Raw genomic sequence first — 19,859 nt, 5'->3', positions numbered from 1 at the left:
CTCTTCTGCTTCCTCCTTCTACTGTACCTGTTCTTACCATCCCTGCATCCTCGTGCTTCTGGAGCTCCTCCTAAGTCCTCTGCCTGCTCCTGCTTCTGGAGCTGCTCTTGCCTCCTCTGCTTCCTCCTTCTGAAGCTGCTCTTACCTGCTCTGCTTCCTCCTTCTAGAGCTGCTCTTACCTCCTTTGCTTCCTCCTTCTGGAGCTGCTCTTACCTTCTCTGCTTCCTCCTTCTGGAGCTGCACTTACCCTCTCGGCTTCCTCCTTCTGGTTCTGCTCTTGCTTCCTCTCCATCCTTCTTCTGGAGCTGTTCTTGTCTCATCTGCTTCTTCCTTCTTCTAAAGCTACTCTTACCTCCTCTCCCTCCTCCTTCTTCTCGAGCTGCTCTTACGTCATCTGCCTCCTCCTTCTTCTGATGCTTCTCTTACCTCCTCTGCTTCCTCCTTCTGGAGCTGCTCTTACCGCCTCTGCTTCCTCCTTCTGGAGCTGCTCTTACCTCCTCTGCTTCCTCCTTCTGGAGCTGCTCTTACCTGCTCTGCTTCCTTCTTCTGGAGCTGCTCTTACCTCCTCTGCTTCCTCCTTCTGGAGCTGCTCTTACCTCCTCAGCTTCCTCCTTCTGGAGCTGCTCTTACCTCCTCTACTTCCTCATTCTTCTGGTTCTGCTCTTGCCTTCTCTGCTTCCTGCTTCTTCTCACCCTGTTCTTGACTCCTCTGCTTCCTCCTTCTTATGCAACTGCTCTTGCCTCCTCTGCATCCTTCTTCTTCTGGAGCTGCTTCTTCCTTCTTCTAAAGCTACTCTTACCTCCTCTCCCTCCTCCTTCTTCTCGAGCTGCACTTGCCTCATCTGTCTCCTCCTCCTTCTGATGCTGCTCTTGCCTCCTCTGCTTCCTCCTTCTGGAGCTGCTCTTGCCTCCTCTGCTTCCTCCTTCTGGAGCTGCTCTTGCCTCCTCTGCTTCCTCCTTCTTCTGATGCTGCTCTTGCCTCCTCTGCCTCTTCCTCCTTGGAGCTGCTGTTGCCTCCTCTTCCTCTTCTAGAGCTGCTCTTGCCTCTTGATCCTCCTTCTTCAGAAGCTGACCTTGCCTCCTGAGCCTCCTTCTTCAGAAGCTGACCTTGCCTCCTCCTTCTTCTGGAGCTGCCCTTTCCTCTTTTACCTTCTCCTTCTTCTGGAGCTGCCCTTACCTCCTTTGCTTCCTCCATCTTCTGGAGCTGCTCTTGCCTCCTCTGTCTCCCCTTCTGGAGTTGCTCCTACCTCCTCTGCTTCCTCCTTTGTATGGAGCTGGTTCTACCTCCTCTGCCTTATCCTTCTTCTTGAGCTGTTCTTGCTTCCTCCTTCTTCTGGAGCTGCTCTTACCTCCTCCTCCTTCTGGAGCTGCTCTTGCCTCCTCTTCTTCATCCACCTTCTGGAGCTGATTTTGCCTCCTCCCCTTCATCCTTCTTCTGGAGTTGCTCTTATCTCCTCTGCCTCCTCTGCCTTCTTCTCGAGCTGCTCTTGCCTCCTCTACCTCCACCTTCTTCTGGAGCTGCTCTTCCCTCCTCTACCTCCACCTTCTTTTGGAGCTGCCCTTGCCTCCTCCCCTTCATCCTTCTTCTGGAGTTGCTCTTATCTCCTCTGCCTCCTCTGCCTTCTTCTCGAGCTGCTCTTGCCTCCTCTACCTCCACCTTCTTCTGGAGCTGCTCTTGCCTCCTCCCCTTCATCCTTCTTCTGGAGTTGCTCTTATCTCCTCTGCCTCGTCTGCCTTCTTCTGGAGCTGCTCTTACCTCCTCTGCTTCCTCCTTCTTCTGGAGCTGCTCTTCCCTCCTCTACCTCCACCTTCTTTTGGAGCTGCCCTTGCCTCCTCCCCTTCATCCTTCTTCTGGAGTTGCTCTTATCTCCTCTGCCTCCTCTGCCTTCTTCTCGAGCTGCTCTTGCCTCCTCTACCTCCACCTTCTTCTGGAGCTGCTCTTGCCTCCTCCCCTTCATCCTTCTTCTGGAGTTGCTCTTATCTCCTCTGCCTCGTCTGCCTTCTTCTGGAGCTGCTCTTACCTCCTCTGCTTCCTCCTTCTTCTGGAGCTGCTCTTCCCTCCTCTACCTCCACCTTCTTCTGGAGCTGCTCTGATCACCTCTGCTTCCTCCTTTTTCTGGAGCTGCTCTTGCCTCCTCTTTCTTCTGGAGCTGCACTTGCCTCCCCTTTTTCCTTCTCCTTCTGGAGCTACTCTTGTTTCCCCTGCCTCCTCATTCTTCTGGAACTACTCTTGCCTCCTCCTCTTTCTGGAGCTGCCCTTGTCTCTTTCTTCCAAAACTGCACTTGCCTCCTTCTTCTGGGGCTGGCCTTTGCCTACTGTACATCCTCCTTCTTCTGGAGCTGCTCTTACCTCCTCTGCCTCCCCCTTCTTCTGGAGCTGCTCCTACCTTCTCTGCTTCCTCCTTCGTCTGGAGCTGGTCTTGCCTCCTCTGCTTGTTCCTTCTTCTGGAGCTGTTCCTACCCCCTCTGCTACTTGAGCTTCTACCTCTTCTGATTTGAGCTCTTACATCTTTATCTGCATCTCAGACTTCTGGAGCTCCTATTGTCTTCTTCTATCTTCTTAACTTCAGTTATTTCTGCCTGATCTTCTTTCTGCTTGTGGAGCTGTTGGTCTTCTAGTTTCCCTATCTTCCAACTATCTTCTGCCATGTTGTGTTCCCAGTACATCTACCTGCTACTCAAGGCAACTCGGGTTTGATACCCGATGGGGGAACAAGTGGTTTGGATCTGACTTTAAACTATAGGCCCAGTCCGATTAGCCTTCCTGTGCCTAAACTGACTTACAACCAAAACTCAGTTTAATCTACCTGCTACTGCTCCTCTTTAGATGTAAACATTAATTATTGTTAGAATGCAAATTTATAATAATCACATATGCAATTAAAATTGAGGAATTATATGTATGTGCTAAAATTAATACATAAACATGATAATTGTTATTGTTATTTGATATTTTCTGATTTTCTATCATGAATCTAATATTTTCCCACTTCCATTTCATATCGGAATTTTTTTTAAACATTGTGGTGAGCATCATATTCTTTACTTTATTTTTTGTTTATTGAGACATAGCTAGTTACTGTTTTACTAATATCTTATTTGTACTTTGCAGATTCAACATTCAAGTGTCGCCCCATCACATTGCAAATGTGCAGGTACTAATGTCAAGTCCTGATGAGTTAGAGTTCCTAAGAAAATGGAAACAAGGATTTGTAATTGCAAGGTAATGGTTCAGATCTATATTGTATCGTTTCTTTCACTATTCTGACAGTCTTTATTCTGGGTAATTAGATTAGGTAGGGTTTTATATCCCCCACCAACCACATCTAAGCACACACCTGAGCTAAATCGGCACTTTTCTCGACCATATGGATAACATGGCCCTTGCTATGCAGTCTAAGGTGCAAGGTTTTGGTTTCAGCTATGAGACGTGTGCTTGTTCGAGTCTCCTGGGGGAAGCGTAACAACTTTTCTCCTGAGATTTCAGCCAGTGTTTGGCACCGGTGACCACCCTCCATCGATAGGAAATTGGGGAGCTACGAATGAGTAGCGTAACCTGGCCATAGAAAACCTACAGTGATGACTGGGGGTTCGTTGTGTTGGACACACGTCACCCTGTAACTGGTTAGATCCCTCACAGGTTCTTATGTCATGGGTTATTATTATTATCTATAGCTAATTAAACTTGACAATACAGTAGAGCGTCGATTATCCGAAGTAATTGGGGGACATGGGTGTTCGGAAAACTGGTTTGTTCGGATAATCGAACTGTACATGTTTATTTGCCAAAAAGAAGTACTGTACAGTAAATTTATTCATAAAAACAGGCATCTCTTTAAGTATGTATTACAAAGTAACGTACAAAGGCAACTTCAGTAGGAATATATAGTATGTGGTACAGTTTATTAAACAAAAATATGTACATATTACATACGCATTTTGCATGAACAATACACACAGTACACAAAATTAACGTTAAAAAAAATCCCAAATATTTATAAGGATTTTATCATTTTTGTTGCAGTGTTAAAAACATATTAAATTGTCAGAAAGATCATTGACTGTCTAGAAGCAACAACAGCAACAAAATTCAAACTAAAATGTAGAGTTTATGCTAAAAGCTGTGCTCTTTTTAAGTTTGGGTGAATCATTATTGTATTCAGCACACTCCAGGCGAATATGGAATGAATCAATCAAGGAATTGTTGTTTTAAGTTCACTTTATGCACAGATAGGCTAATCAGAACTGGACCTACAGTTTAAAGTGGGATCCGAACCAATGTGCAATGTGCCTCCACTGGGTATCGAACCCAGAACCCCTTGATTACAAGCGACATTATGACCACATCATCGGGGAGACCTCCAAAGATGGTACTGTCAATGAAAGCATTGAAGTTTCCTCCCATTTTCAAGACACTTCCCTTCCTTCACCTCTTCATTACAGTTGAAGTAATTTGAGAACATTAAATGATGTGGTCGAGTGCATGAAGTGCTGGTGTCATGATCTCACCATTTACTTTCAAGTTTGGCATGAACATTCCTTTGTGAGTGTCCCTTCATCCATTCCATCATTCGTCCTTGAGCCTAAAGTGACAGAAAACATATGCAAGATAACAAAAATAACTAAATGATGTAAATAAACGACCAATGCACAATGCAGCTTGTAGCAACAAAGTGGCAAGTGAATCTATTTAGATTGTTTTTTCCTCATTGTGTACCTATATTGTGTCCATGTTCTTTAGTCAAGGGCTTGTGGATTTGTGCTGTCTCATTAAATAAGCAATATATGTTCTTATTTTTTGGATATTGTTATTCATTGCTTAGTTTTATTGTGATGCTTGCAAATTAGAGCAAACTGCTGCTTATTCATTTTAACATACCCTGGATCACCTGCTATTTGATGAATATTCAAAGCACATACAACATTGCACCACGGTTTTCTTATTTTCAGGCATAATTTGCGAACAGAAGTCAATGGAATGAATAAAGGAGATGTTTATTACAAAATATTGGCTCCACCTTCTCAGGGATACTTGGCTGACCTTACAACAGGTATGACAACTTGAAATTGTTTTGATCGTATATTTTTTAGACTTTCTGGTAATACTTTATTTTGGATTTTGATTAGATGTGCAATAAAACAAAAAATAATAACATGCAAAATCCTAGTGCTAATGACAGAAGGTTTGTGTCACTGTAAAGATGAGCTCTGAAATTTATGAACCTGGTTTGTTTAGACATGCATTGCATGCATGCATAATAGCAGGAGAGGCATCAGTCGTCATGTGAATGACATGACGAAGGTTTATGTGTATGTGTGTGTTTTGTTTGTTATTGTTTCAGAAATTGAAGTTCATTATGTTTGTAGGTAGGATTTTTTCTTACTTCTTTTAATTTTGCATAGATGAAGTTTATGAATATGGAATTATAATGGAAATTTGTATTTTGTATAAAAAGTGCAATATTTAAATCCAATTCAGGATTTTATTCACTATTTTAACCACAAAATGCTACTTTATCACTTGCGATTACAAAATGTGCTATGTTTTTGCACGCAAATTTTGAACTTTTATTTACCACAAGCATTGTTCGTAGTGTGAGGAGAAGCAGAAGGATGGTATGCCCCAGCTTGCCAAACAAAGCATCCTGCAGCTGTCCAATTGCTACCATGTTAAAACATAGAAGCATGCTCCCAAGTTAGACTAAGGATCCACTAAACATCGTAAATCCTATTTCATGTTACAACTATCTATAGAAAAGTAAAATCAGTACACATACGTAGATTTCCCTGAATAATATAGGAGGTTATCTGAAAATATCCAGTATTGCAGAATTTGCAGTGAGAATAATTCTTCAGAATGACAAGTATATTTAGCAGCATTCTTGCTATCAAAAGACTGACGAAACTAAATTTGTTGTGTGGCTGTGATTCTTTTATTATTATTATTATTATTATTATATTTTATTTTTATTTATTTATTTATTGATTGATTTATACTATAGGAACAATGAGGTCTGAAGGTTTCCACCAATATGAGGTTGATAAAGGTGTGGTGGCGTACATGCTGGATAACCCTGATACCGGAGTATACCATGACGAGTTCATCTTTTTGGTTGTTGACAAGATGGGACGAGTTCTTTCAACAAAAGAGAGGTGTGGAGTATTTGCATTGTCTGTTTTTTGTTTACAAATTTACTTACTAGCATTAAATGAAATTTAAGATTTCTCATTCTTATCAAGTGGTTTAAAGGGTTCATTATAACCTGTACAGCATGTCTTGCATAAAGAAACCAACAGGTAAACTGCAATTTATGTTGTGGATCATAACAGAAATTTACCACATAACATAGTTGTATATTTACAATGTAAAAGGTGATGATCACATCACATCCACCTCACCACCTTACTACAGTTGCCGGATTGCTATAAGCAAAATACGGGACGTAATCATTCATAGTAATATTAGGTTTGAACTAATGCTGATATTTGTACTGATTCCCATTCATACCAATTCCTGTGTTTTAAGATGGTAACAGTTAAAAGCTGTTGAAAATATTGATTAATATGACTACACTAATTTACCAGAGTTTTGCTTTAAAATATTCAAGAATTATATGAGAATATTAAAATAAGTAATTACAAAACCTACTTTTTCACACACACTGGTGCAAAATAAATGGAAACTTCAAATTTTGAATACTTGTTTAGACTCTGTGAAACTGTCATGTGATATTTTTTTGCAGATCTCTTCCTCTCCCCTTCCAAAAGATCAAAACTACATAAAACTGTGGACAAGTATTGGTAAATAAATTCCAACTGACTTTCTGATAACCAATAATTTGGCATCAGTTTCATTTCAGACCTAAATATTACATAATATTAGGAAATGTTAGCAAACAATGTGAAATTGGAACATTTGCACTTCAAAAATAATGAATTTTTAAAGGAATTTTCGTATACAATTTCCCAAACTTATAATCAATAGTATTATTACTCCTGTCTACTCAGGAGATAATTAATTTTGCTGGGATATTCTGTTTATCCAAGTGAAAGATGCATGTTCTGAATAAAAGTCACGCGATGCTCAAAATGTTGGACATGTCTGAGGAACTCTACACCTTACCTCCACATGTATGATACGGTGTGTGCACAGGAAATCGCTCTAAGTTTATCAATTATTTAGAAAATATTTTCTTCTTCTCTTGCACTCCCAGAAATCAATTACGAAGAAGCACTGCGAAGGTTGTCATTTATATATACGGGTGTAATGATCAAGCTAGTTCCATTTAATATGTATATTGCACACAGTGAAAAAGATAAGAGAGAGTCATATGACATAACACGTACCTGTTCAATCATAGATGTTCCTTTCTGAAAATTTTCCATTCCCAGTTGAAAAGCAACTCATCTGATGAATCCACATGCATACACACACACAGTCATGGTAAAATTCATGGGAGAAATTTCAGATATCATCTTGTAATGTAGTTTTCCTCTTTGGATTGTTACCATGGAGCCTCTCTCATTGTTAGACTGTGTTGATTATTAAAACCTTACTGACTATTGTTGCCATCTATCAACGTTCAACAAAAGAAATCAATGGTCAGTTTATTTGCAGTAAAAGTTCCATAACCTTAGTAATGAATAAAAATTTGTAATATGCAAAATATTCCAAGAGAAAATGTAATATTTCAGGTAGGAATAATTACCAATAAATATACAAAAATAATGGTCTGTAATTCAGACATTTTGTTGTAGTTTTTATGAATATAAACGCATAAAATGTGTACCTTGTTTTTGTAAAATCGATTTCAACCATGCAGTATCTTTTTTATGGCAAACGTCTATTACATATGTTATCATCATTGATAATGTTTAGGTCAATACTTTATGGGTACTTGTAAAAATTTCACACTGCATCCCTAATTTCAAATAATTATAATCAATGCATTTAAAATTAATTTTCCTGGCTCGGAGGCCAAGCATGTTAAGTGGTAGACTTTCAGACTCGTGACCAAAGTTCCCAGGTTCGAGTCCCAACCTGGATGTTCTTTGTCAGTATTCATCTAATCATCAGACCCTTGTCATTGCAATTAACAAAAAGTCACGGAAAAGTGTGGTTTAACCTTTTGGTGCCCAATTGTCTCGATTGAGATGCTCTTGGGTAACCCTCGCTTTGTCAAGGTCGTAGTTTTTACGTTATAACTTCCCTATTTTTGGCTAGAATTCCTATTCTCTTTTTTCATATTGTTGTTAACACATGAATTTAACAGAATGATTGTTGCACTTTTTTTTTCATGAAAATGGGGAAAAAGGCGACATCTTTTTTGCGTCTTTTTTCATGGGAAAAATTTTGCCGACATAGGAAGGCTGGCTTTGTTGTTCTAAAGCAATGTGTTTCCCACACCCCTGAAAACTGCATTTGAAGGAAATTTGTTTATCGGTACCCGAGGTCAAAAGAAATGTTTTCCGTGTGGGCGCAAGCGGGGGGGAGGGGGAAGAGGGGTTGTTGAAACTGTGTTGTAAGAGTGGAAGTTCGAGGTGCGCTGAAGAAAAGCCTTTGTTCTTCAGCACAAGTGGCTACAAAGGTTACCCTGCATTGTCTAAAAATTAGGGATGGGCCGATATGTAATTTTGGCCGATACCGATAAAGTACCGATATAAAATTTACCAATACCGATAACCGATATTCTACCGATCCGATATAAAGTTAAATATGGTACTTGAAGAACCTGAAATGTTCATTGATCTTCTTAACAAATGTGTGTTTCGAGGTGACTGCAGTGCAACAGAAGTTGAATATTTAGACAATTACTTTTTTAGAAAGTAGTGTATCAAGATTGTCCATAAAAATTACAACAAAATGGCAGAATTTTGCACTAAATTATAAGATATTTATCGATATATCGGATCGGTAAAATAATCGGTAATTTTACCGATAAACCGATACACCGATATGCCTATATCGGCCGATACCGATAGAGTACCGATTAATCGGTCCCATCCCTACTAAAAATAGAATTTGAAGCAGTCTGAATTTGTAATTCATTCCGCATACAACGGTATATCATTCATCTCTAGAGCAATTAGCCTCTGAGCTATAGTCATTTCAATGTAACCCTGCATTTCACTGAAATCCGAAGCTTGAGACAGTGGCACGCAGGCCTTACGTTTCGGAGGTACAACTCGAGTTACATTGGTCATATGATAATAATTCAAATATTTTTCTGTTTCTTACATGCCAGCGATAATTTCTATGTGTATGTTGACCTTTTCATTTCCTTTTTTTCAGGGGGGGTGATTTTTTGGGGATTCCCCCTCCATATATACGTCGAATGTGCATAAATTTTATATCACCTGAATCTGTGATTCATTTTGCGTACAACGGTATATCATTCATCTCTCTAGGGCAATCAGCCTCTGTGCTACAGTCATTTCAAGGTAACGCTGCATTTTGAAGCTTGAATCAGTGGCGTGCTGACCATTCCTTTTGGGGGTACAACTCGCGTTACATTGGTCATACGATAATAATGCAAATATTTTTGTGTTCCTTACATGCCAGCGATAATTTCCATGTGCATGTCGACACTGTCATGTGCTTTTTTCTTGGGGGGAGGGGGAAATCTCATTTTTCCTGAAATTTTGGAATTTAGGGGTTCTCCCCTCCCCCTCCGCCACATGTATGCCTGATTTGCATAAATTTTATATAGTCTCAATCTCTGGTTCATTCCACATACAACGGTATATCATTCATCTCTCTAGGGCAATTAGCCTCCGATCTTCACTCATTTAATTGAAAGTCTGCATTTTGCTTAAAATGGCCTTGGGCTCCAAAAGGTTAAATAAAGATACATATACAGGATATTTCGGTGACCATGTTACAGACTTCCAGCAATGATGGAAGGGAACAAACGCAACAAAATGAGATAGGGAACCCTGGTCCAGAAATGCCTCAGTCAAAAGTTACAAGCCAAAACCTTCGAAGGGCAGGCAACCATGCACAACGTGGAGGGAACCATAAACGAAAGGGGAAAGAATCCACAGTGCATGCCCTGGAACATTTAAGAGGTCCGTATCTTTTACCGCCACAATTAACTGGACCAGTGTACACTGTGTTTCAGAGAGACATCCTTCCCACTTCTCGTTCGTCAACACATGTGGTTTCAGCATGATGGGGCCCCAGCCCACTTTGTAGCTGGTGCTCGTGATATTCTGACGCAGACATTCCCACTACGGTGGATAGGGAGAGGCGGACCTGTTGCTTGGCCTGCCCATTCACCTAATCTACCCACCTGATTTTTTTTTTTGTTGTTGTTGTGGGTTCATGTCGAAAGTGTTGTCTACAAGATATCTGTGAGTAATGTAGAGGAACTCTTGGCAAGAATCCTTGCAGCCTGTGATCTGGTCTGAACGACTCCTGGGATATTAGAGCGGATGCGACAGAGCTTATTGCGAAGCTGTCATGCATGTATCGAAGCAGGGTGGGGCGTCCATTTGAACAACTGCTGTAATGATGGCTGCATTTATTACTCATTAAAGCTACTACAGTGATTCTTCTGTGTTTGTTTTCCACTTCCATCTTCCACATCTTTTATGGTTCCCCTCCATGTTGTGCGTGGTTGTCTGCCTTTCGAAGGTTTTGGCTTGGTAACTTTTGACGGGCATTTCCGGACCAGGGTTCACTATCTTATTTTGTTGCGTTTGTTCCCTTCCATCATCCCTGGAAGTCTGTAACACAGTCACAGAAACACCCTGTGTAGTTTTCATAGGATAAGTTTGGTGTTAGTATGTTGCGAATTTTATGTTATTGCAATGGCCCACTTACTGCCTTCATTAACTGAGAATGGAGCATCTGGAATGGAAATGGTATGCATCACTGCTTTGTTTGTTCCCAGGCAGCAGTAGTCCCATTTTCTCCCATCTGGCATTGCTGGTGCGTGTTTCTTGGTTTGCGTCGTCTCCTGTGTTGTCCGCTGGCAGCTGTTTTGATTGCTGTCATCTGGCGGCATTACAGGGTGGCGACTGGCAGGTTGGGTTGTCTGCTGCATTGTGTTGCTTGGTGCACTGTTGTTCATGTTCCTTGGGTGGGCGGAAGGGGGTTGGGCAGGGGGACCACATTTTTTCTTCTCGTGGTCTGGGATTTTTTTTAAGAACAGGGTGCCTTGTTCGGTGTCCTTGTCAGTTGTCTAGGTTTAGTGTTGGTTTCTGTTGGATAATGGCATGGTTTTAGCTGCTGTGGCATTGGCATTTGGACTCGTAGACCCCAGAGGATGCAAGTTTGGATAGGTAATATCTTTTGAAGTTGTGTAGGGCTCTTACAATTTGAGATATAGGTTTGTGTGTGAGTCTGATGTTGAGGGGTTTAACAGCTTTGGATAATTGCCTGATGTGGTGAGGTTGTATGGGAAAGCAGTGAGCTTTCGAAATTAATCTGAAAACATCCAAATTTGCAGCATTGAAACACCAAACTTTACGTACGAAATACTAAATCTGCGTTTATCACATCTATCATGAATATATATATTTTCGTTTCATTTGCAATAACAATGGAAAAAATTGAGATTTTTGCCAACGTCAATACAGTACTGGTATATAATTTGCTGGTACTGATACTACTGATCCAATTTAAAATTGTAGGTTTTCCAAGAAGAAAGCCAATGGCTTATTCATATCCTTAACTAAATGCATGCCAGCAGATGATTGTAATTGATTTGCTTAAAAATGAAAGTGTGCATGTAGACATTACTCTACAAAACCAAGGTAAATATATGGTTCCTTTATATTCATAAATAGAACATAATGTAATTTTTCACTAAGTTACAGAGAAATATTGGAATTGTAAAATTATCAGCAATTTTACTGATCAACTGATCCAACAAAATGACTGTATCAGTAAATTGTGTCCCTCCACTAAATCTTGTGTATTTTCTTTAGATTTTTCATCCAGTGGTCGGAAGTGGCTTTTACAGAGAGACGATACTCAGCCTGTGAGAACGAAAGGTTTCTAACAGTAGAAATCAAAAGGACAGGTTTCCTCCACACTTCATCTTTCCTCAGCATCAAAGCAGTTCCAGGGCTTGCCGTGGAGTTGGAAGACTTCGTCGTGGATCAGAAACACCAGATTCAGTTTAATCCAGGTGGGGGTCTTATTCAGATAATGCAAAACTTGCCTTTTCTACTGCCACAGACATTTAAGCTTTAGTGGACAGCAAAACCCGCTCTGGCCTGTTAGCTCTTGGCATGGGAAGATTTGAAGTGCATGGTTTTCAAATTTGACATAATTTACAAAATAATCGTAGCAAGAGAACTAATTGTTAGAGAGTTGAAATTAGTTTTCTTCTTTCTTTCCTTTTCAGAATGATAAGACTTTAGGCTACCATAACTTTTTTTTAATGCATGATAACATTGTAAAACTCTTTGCTCATCTGAAAGTCAGCTTTATTGAAAATCCATAAACATATATACAGTACAGCGTCGATTATCCGAACGTCGGTCAACCGAACGACCGCTTAACCGAACTGTGTACTCGCTCACTTTCAGATATCTGTAATGAAAAAAGTACGTGACTTAGCTGCTCGTAAGCGTGTAGGCTTGCTTAGACAGACCAAAATAAAGGATTTTTTTAAACGTTAATTTTGTGTACTGTGTGTATTGTTCATGCAAAATGCGTATGTAATATGTACATATTTTTGTTTAATAAACTGTACCACATACTATATATTCCTACTAAAGTTGCCTTTGTACGTTACTTTGTAATACATACTTAAAGAGATGCCTGTTTTTATGAATAAATTTACTGTACAGTACTTCTTTTTGGCAAATAAACATGTACAGTTCGATTATCCGAACAAACCAGTTTTCCGAACACCCATGTCCCCCAATTACTTCGGATAATCGACGCTCTACTGTATTAACATATTTTGGCCTTTATTACAAGGCAAAAAAAATCGCTAAAGCGTACTCTGCATTTTACATATAGAAAGAGTATAGTCACAACAATGTTTGTTACTTGTAATAATTTTTTTACGCATATTGAAGGTTGAAAATTTCAATGTAATAACTAGGCCTATAGTGTCCTTATTTTGTTTCAAAGTTTGGATATCAAGAATGAAATGGATGTTAAACTACAGAAATACATTTGTACATAAGAATACTAAGAAGTCAGCAATATTTTACAGTTGCATTGGTTGTATTACCTTAGTCCTATTCCAAGCATTCAGTACAAACAATTGATGAATGATCACTACAGATACGACATGCACATTTTTCACAATGTTTTCTGGTTGTTTTGTCTCTCGCCCTCCTACATAGGTAGCAGCGGCCTCCACTGTTACCTTGTTGTCTGCCCCCAGGCTGTGGAGTTCCTTCGATTCCAAGAAGGGCCTTTCCTCTTCTCTTCAGATGTGCAGGGATGAAAGGAGGCTGGATTCTACTCTCAATCAGAGGTTTTATGAGTTCCAACGCCAAACTTTGCAGGAATTCTCGTCTTGCAGGTGGTTTAGCTGTAGCATTGTTGAACTTGTAAATGATTGAGGCGTTGACCACATGTTTTGCACCACAAGTTCTAGGACTTCTCTTATAGGCGCAAGCCGATCAATTTTTCTTCGCTGCTGGCGATCTCTGATATCATCAAAATGAAGACATCGTATGAGAAAATGAAATCTATTCTCACTCATGGCAAGGTAACAGACTTCCACACCGGTCCCTGCAGAGTTGACCCACACCTGCTTAGTTTTTTCCTGTTACTGCCCAAACAGCCGGTTAGTAGCAAAATGCCTGTGAAACCACGAATTTCAACAACATTCGTGTATTTGGCGTCCCTGTTTCAGCTAAAATGCTCTTTTATATGGTCAATATAAATGTTGGTTGATGTAACTATAGTTCCAATAACGTTATCGTCCAAGTGTACAAAGCAATCAACAGCACTGCTTGCTTCCCTACCCTGTCCAGTTGGTCCTGGGAGCCACAAAATAATGTTGTCAGCTCTGGTTCGTACATTTCTGGGCTGAGGGGGATAGTTTTTCCACTTCATTACATTTTTAAACTCATCTCTTACCATGTATAAATTTGCAAATGGGATATTCTCTTCATCACCGGATTCTTCTTCCGCATTTGGCGCCAGTTCATTTTCGGTATTTTCCACTTGGTCGTTTTGTAGCTCATCTGCTTCTTTGGTGTCAGAAAGATCATCCTGGACATCTAAATGGTCATCTTCACCATCGTCACTATCATTTTCCACAACATCGTCCTCATCAGAACTCTCACCAAGTAATACGTCCAAAATAAGAGAGTCATTACACAGTCGTGGACGCTTTGGTGCATTCATAACGCCGCTAATCCCGTGGGGGACAAATGTCAACCAACTGACTTTCAAGCGCAATAATATGGGCCACTCTTCACTACAATGTACAAACGCACACTAGTCAGGTAGCTGGGAATGTAGGCGGAAGGTACTGAAGTCCCTGCCACTCCCCTCCACTGCACTGCTTGGCGGTAACAAAAACAAAGGGGCTGGGTAACAATGGTCACTCGCCCCGAGTACTGTAGGTATTAAAATAACAAGATATCTTCATTCATCGATATGTACCCATTGGATATATTTGAATACATCCATTATATATACTTGTTGTGCCTCTTGACTTGATAGTAGATTTTAACAATTTTGACTCTTCTTTTTTACTAGGGATGGGCTGATATGAAATTTTGGCCAATACCAATAAAGTACCGATATAAAATGTACCAATATTCTACTGATCCAATATAGAATTCCAAGTGGCTCATTGACCTCCTCAATAAATGTATGTTATGGGTTGCATATTTAGACATTAACTTTAAAAAAAGTATGGAATGGAGATTAGTTGTTAATGTCCATAAAAATTATAACAAAATGTTGCAACATTGCACTAAATTGTAAGATATTTATAGATATATTAACGTAACCCGTAGTTCTACAGCCCTGGAAGGGACTTGGCCTCTCTCCCAACTGCCAGTCTCCCTCCCACAATCCTACCTAGAGGTGTGTAGATCTTCAACCAGTAATGGGGTGACATGGGGTCAGCATGTTGAACCATCAGCCGTTATAGATGATTTTCCAGACCAGATTACGCTACTCACTCATAGCTCCCCAATTTCCTCACGATGTTGGGTTTCCACCGGTCCTATACACAGGCCGAAAACACAGAGACTGAACCCAGGCAGACTCGAACCCGACTTGGAGTCCAAAGTGCAGCACCTTAGACTGCATGCCCATGGAGGAGGACAGTAGATATATTGGAGTGGTAAAATTATCGGTAATTTTATGTATAAACCGATTCACCGATATGCCTACCAATAGAGTACCAATTAATCTGACCCATCTTTTACCATACGAAGGTATGTAAACCTACCTTATTGTGTTACAAAATAGACTAATCTAAAACATTACTGGATTTCAGGAGTGGGAAACATATCAATACAAGTATCCGTGGTTGAAGATGTTGAAGAGGAGCTGGAATTGGAAGACTTCCATTTACTTCTCCACAATCCTATCAACACTGTAATTGGAAATATGGTAGGATTTTTTTACTAATTACTTCATATTAATTAACAGATTATACTAATTAAATTGCATCCTAAAGTGTTGCGGAATATCAGTTTTCATATTATTTCTATCTTCTTCTAATTTATGAGTGTTAAAACCATTTAACCTTGAGTGGATGGCCAGTTTAGATTGAAACCACCTCCTTGTAGCAGCAATTAACATGCCATTTCTTGAAAACTACAGACAATTATTCTGTTCTGTGTTTTTTGTTCATTTATGTACATTTGAACCAGCCTCCATGGTGGAGTGGTTAGCAAAGCAGGCTACGACGTCAGGGGTCCCGGGTTTGAATCCCACCCTGGGCAAGGGTGTTGGTCAGTGTGGCTGCTGGCTGGCTGGCTTCTCCTCCTCTTCCTGGCTGGTTGGCCCCTTCTCCTCCTCCTGGCTAGCTGGCCCCTCCTCCTCCTCCTTGCTTCCTGGCTGGTTGACTGGCTCCTCTTCCTCCTGGCTGGTTGACTGGCTCCTCTTCCTCCTGGCTTGCTGGCTGGCTCCTCCTCCCCCTCCTGGCTGGCTGGCTCATCCATCTCCTCAGGCTAGCTGGATGGCTCCTCCTCATCCTTGCTTCCTGGCTGGCTGCTGGCTCCTCCCCCTCGTCCTCCTGGCTTACTTCTGCCTCCTCCTGGCGTGCTGGCTGGCTGGCTGGCTGCTGGTTCCTCCTCCTGGCTGACAGGCTCCTCCCCCGCCTGGCTGGCACCTCCTGCTTTTCTTGGCTGGCTGGCTCCTCCTCCTCCTCTTGGCTGACTGGCTGGCTCCTCCACCTCCTTCTGGCTGGCTCCTCCTCCTAGCTGGTTGGCCTCTCCTCCTGGCTGGCTGTCTCCTACTCCTCCTCCAGGCTGGCTTCTCCTCCTCTTGGCTGGCTGGCTGGCTCCTACTCCTCCTCCTCTTCGTCCTGGCTTGCTGGCTGGCTCCTCCTCCTGGCTAGCTGGCTGGTTCCTCCTCTTGGCTGGCTGGCTGTCTCCTACTCCTCCTCCAGGCTGGCTGGCTGTTTCCTCCCCCTCCTCCTCCATGCTGGCTTCTGCTCCTACTCCTCCTTCTGGCTGGTTGGCCTCTCCTCCTGCTTATCCTCCTAGCTGGCTGGCTGGGTCCTCGTCTTCCTTCTGGCAGGCTTGCTCCTCCTCCTTGCTTCCTGACTGGTTGACTGGATCCTCCTCCTCTTGGCTGGCAGGTTGTCTCCTACACCTCCTCCAGGCTGGCTGGCTCCTCCTCTTCCTGGTTGGCTGGCTAGCTCCTCCTCCTTCTGGCTGGCTGGCTCCTGCTTCTCTTCCTCCTGGTTTGCTGGCTGGCTGGCTTCCTCCTCCTCCTCCCGGCTGGCTGGCTGCTCCACCTCCTTCTGGCTGGCTGGCTCCTCCTCCTGGCTGGTTGGCCTCTCCTCCTCCTCCTAGCTGGCTGTCTCCTACTCCTGGCTGGCTGGCTTCTCCTCCTCATCATCATCCTCCTGGCTGGCTGGCTAGCTGGCTGGCTCCTCCTCATCCTTGCTTCCTGGCTGGCTCCTCACCTCTCCTCTTCCTGACTAGCTTCTCCCCCCTCCTGGCTGCCTCCTCCTCCTCTTGACTGGCTATCTCCTCCTCCTTCTGGCTGGTTGACCTCTCTTCCTGACTGGCTCTTCTTCCTCTTCTGGCTCCTCCTTCTCCTCCTCCTGGCTGGCTGGTTGGCTCCTGCTCCTCCTCTTCCTCATAGCTGTCTGGGTCCTCCTTCTCCTGACTGGCTGGCTGGCTCCTCCTCCTTCTGGCTGGCTGGCTCCTCCTCCAGTTGCTTGGAACTTCTATCAGCTTGGGAATACTTCTTAACATTCTTTAAGAGAATAATATTATTGAATTCTAAGTAAAAGTATTAGGGGCATGTCCCCACCATGAAAATGAATGTCAACCTTAAAGTATATATTTTATATATATACTTTCATTTCAGTCACAGTAATTTTCATTAATTATTTTAATGGGGATACAGGAAGGTGATAACTTCAAACTAAAGGTGTGACTTTTTGAGGGTCAACACTATTATGGGTGCAATATGCCTTGTTTGCCTACTGAAAAAAAAAACTTGTTTGTCCCTCCATGGAAAAAAATCCCTCCATGATTATGGGACATCCTCCCCCTCCCCCCTCCCCATTTGCACGCCTATGGTAACAATTGTAAACTAGAGAGATGAATTCTTCTTGATGGTGTACATTGTTTGTTATTATCATGAATGCTATCAATTTAGTGCACCAGAAACCAGAATGCAAAAAAGTCAATGAACGAGGTGAAATTGCAAGATAAAGAAGAAGATGAAATAGAGAAAAAAATTTGCCAAGTTGAAATATGTGGAAACGGGGAAGGAACAAAATGAATATTTCATATAAAGCTAAAGAGGAAATAAAGTGATTGTTGTTGCACAGGTGTCGTCTCAAGACTACTAGAAGGAAAGGCTGGGGTCAGACACGCCTCTTTTCGCGACTGCTGCGGGTGTGACGTCATGGGCGGACAAAACCCAGCTGAGTCTTTACCCCATACGGAAAGAAACGTGGAAAGGCTGATCTGTTTTGTTCTTTTCGCTCCATTTTTCTTGTATTTCTCGATTGCTGGGTTCAGGGTGCGAAATCCTGGAGGGGACGAGGGGGATTTCCCCCCACCAACAATCTTGGCCACAAAAAAAAAACACCAAAAATTTCCCGGGGGAAAGAGTTTTTGTTATAACAATGAAAAGATAAGCAATTACTTTAAATTTCAAATATACTTTACTAAGAATAATATTGAAAACGCACACAAATTAGTGTAGTTGTGAGTGTTGAATGCTTTCTGTCTCAAGAGATCATTAACAAATCTACATCAATATGTATGAAAGTAACAAATTAATTTCTAATTAATAATCACAATAATTATTTTAATTGAGTAATTTATTTATACTTTTAATAATTTGCAGTTCACAATGCCTTCAGTGAGGTGTTGCGACGTGTCGTGATCTCCGATGAAAAAAATAAAAACAGCGGGCGACAATATATAACTGAACACATCGCATCTAACGAGACTTGTTAGTGGATTGCAATACCAGTAGTCTCATTACACAACATCAGGCTACCATACACTTCAAAATACACAACTTGCTATTTATATACGAGTGATGCTTAAATGACAACGTAGTTCAACTTCCATCCTCCATTGTTCTATTATTTATTCAGTCAAATTTTCATCACAATCCCCCCCCCCCCCAAGTTAAGTGGACTTAACCAGCTTTCACATACCCGCCTGTAGGCACCCCTGTTCGACATTCCACTGATTATATATACGTATATACGTATAAGTATATAAAGTGACCCTCGACTTTCTTCAGTTCTATGTCTCAAGTTTTCGTTCAGTGAAAAGTTTTTTATTAAAGTGTGTGTTACATAATACGCACGGAACTTCCTCACATTCCTCCCTGTGTAGTTCAAAGATTCATAAGACTCAGAATTGTAATCTGAATAAGGAAAATTAATTAAGAAATAAATACCAATAGTCGAAGCAAAGTTACCAAATTTGAAGAAGTTAAGTGAAAACAGCTCCTCTCTCACTCCTAAAAGAGAGCAATAGACGAGATTGTTTTCTTTTACATATTCAACTTATCCATAATTTTGGCTTTCTGCCTTTCTTTATTTAACAAAATTATTTTACGCATTCAACATATATATTTTTCTTTCTGCCCTAACAAAATGCATTACTAGGTGTATTAACCGCAATTTTACATGAAACTAATGTTTCACAGAGGAATGTGACGACTTATAAACTACCGATAAAATGTGTGCGTAAATGGCTGTGTAATCCAACTGTAAGGACATACGTTATGTCGGATCCTAAGTAAGTCTCCGTATTCACTCCCAATTAGCTTCTGGGCATAATTACGGCTCTTTTTTTGTTCATAATTACTGCTTTGATTCGGCTGCGAAACCGGAGCGTAGAGCGATCTGTCCGCGCGTGACGTCACGCCTGACGTCAAGGACCACGTGATCAGGTATGGCCCCAGCCTTCTACTCTAGTAGTCTTGGTGTCGTCTACCTATAAAGTTGTAGATTTTCCAAAAATAAGCAGTGAATTGAAGAAGAGAAAAGAGATTTTAAACCTTGTAATAAAATATGAAGTTTCCAACAGGCACAAATAGTATATTAGGAAATATAAAAGTTTTTAATTGAATTTGTTAGTTTGATTTTTATATGGAGCTTTGTTATTGTCATTTTAGCAACTTTAGAACTTAGCATTGTTAATCAATGTAGGAAACATTATTGCAAATTAATTTAGTGTAGTGAAAGTTTCATTAGTATCAGTAAAAC

General features: G+C 41.2%; 1 protein-coding gene across 1 annotated transcript in view; it reads left to right on the top strand.

The window, feature by feature from the left end:
* Nucleotides 1–19,859, top strand: part of LOC146000455 (FRAS1-related extracellular matrix protein 1-like) — a 116,075-nt gene that overhangs the window by 79,418 nt on the left and 16,798 nt on the right. The window contains exons 18-22 of the mRNA XM_083138113.1: nucleotides 3,113–3,223; nucleotides 4,951–5,051; nucleotides 6,003–6,153; nucleotides 11,935–12,137; nucleotides 15,435–15,550. Coding sequence (XP_082994239.1) covers nucleotides 3,113–3,223; nucleotides 4,951–5,051; nucleotides 6,003–6,153; nucleotides 11,935–12,137; nucleotides 15,435–15,550 — 682 coding nt within the window. The remainder of the gene's footprint in view (nucleotides 1–3,112; nucleotides 3,224–4,950; nucleotides 5,052–6,002; nucleotides 6,154–11,934; nucleotides 12,138–15,434; nucleotides 15,551–19,859) is intronic.

This window comes from Lepisma saccharinum, chromosome 16, assembly GCF_977018435.1.
Source record: "Lepisma saccharinum chromosome 16, izLepSacc3.1, whole genome shotgun sequence".
Taxonomy (NCBI): domain Eukaryota; kingdom Metazoa; phylum Arthropoda; class Insecta; order Zygentoma; family Lepismatidae; genus Lepisma; species Lepisma saccharinum.
Note: the sequence above shows the minus strand (reverse complement) of the source record. Positions and strands in the feature narration are given on the sequence as shown.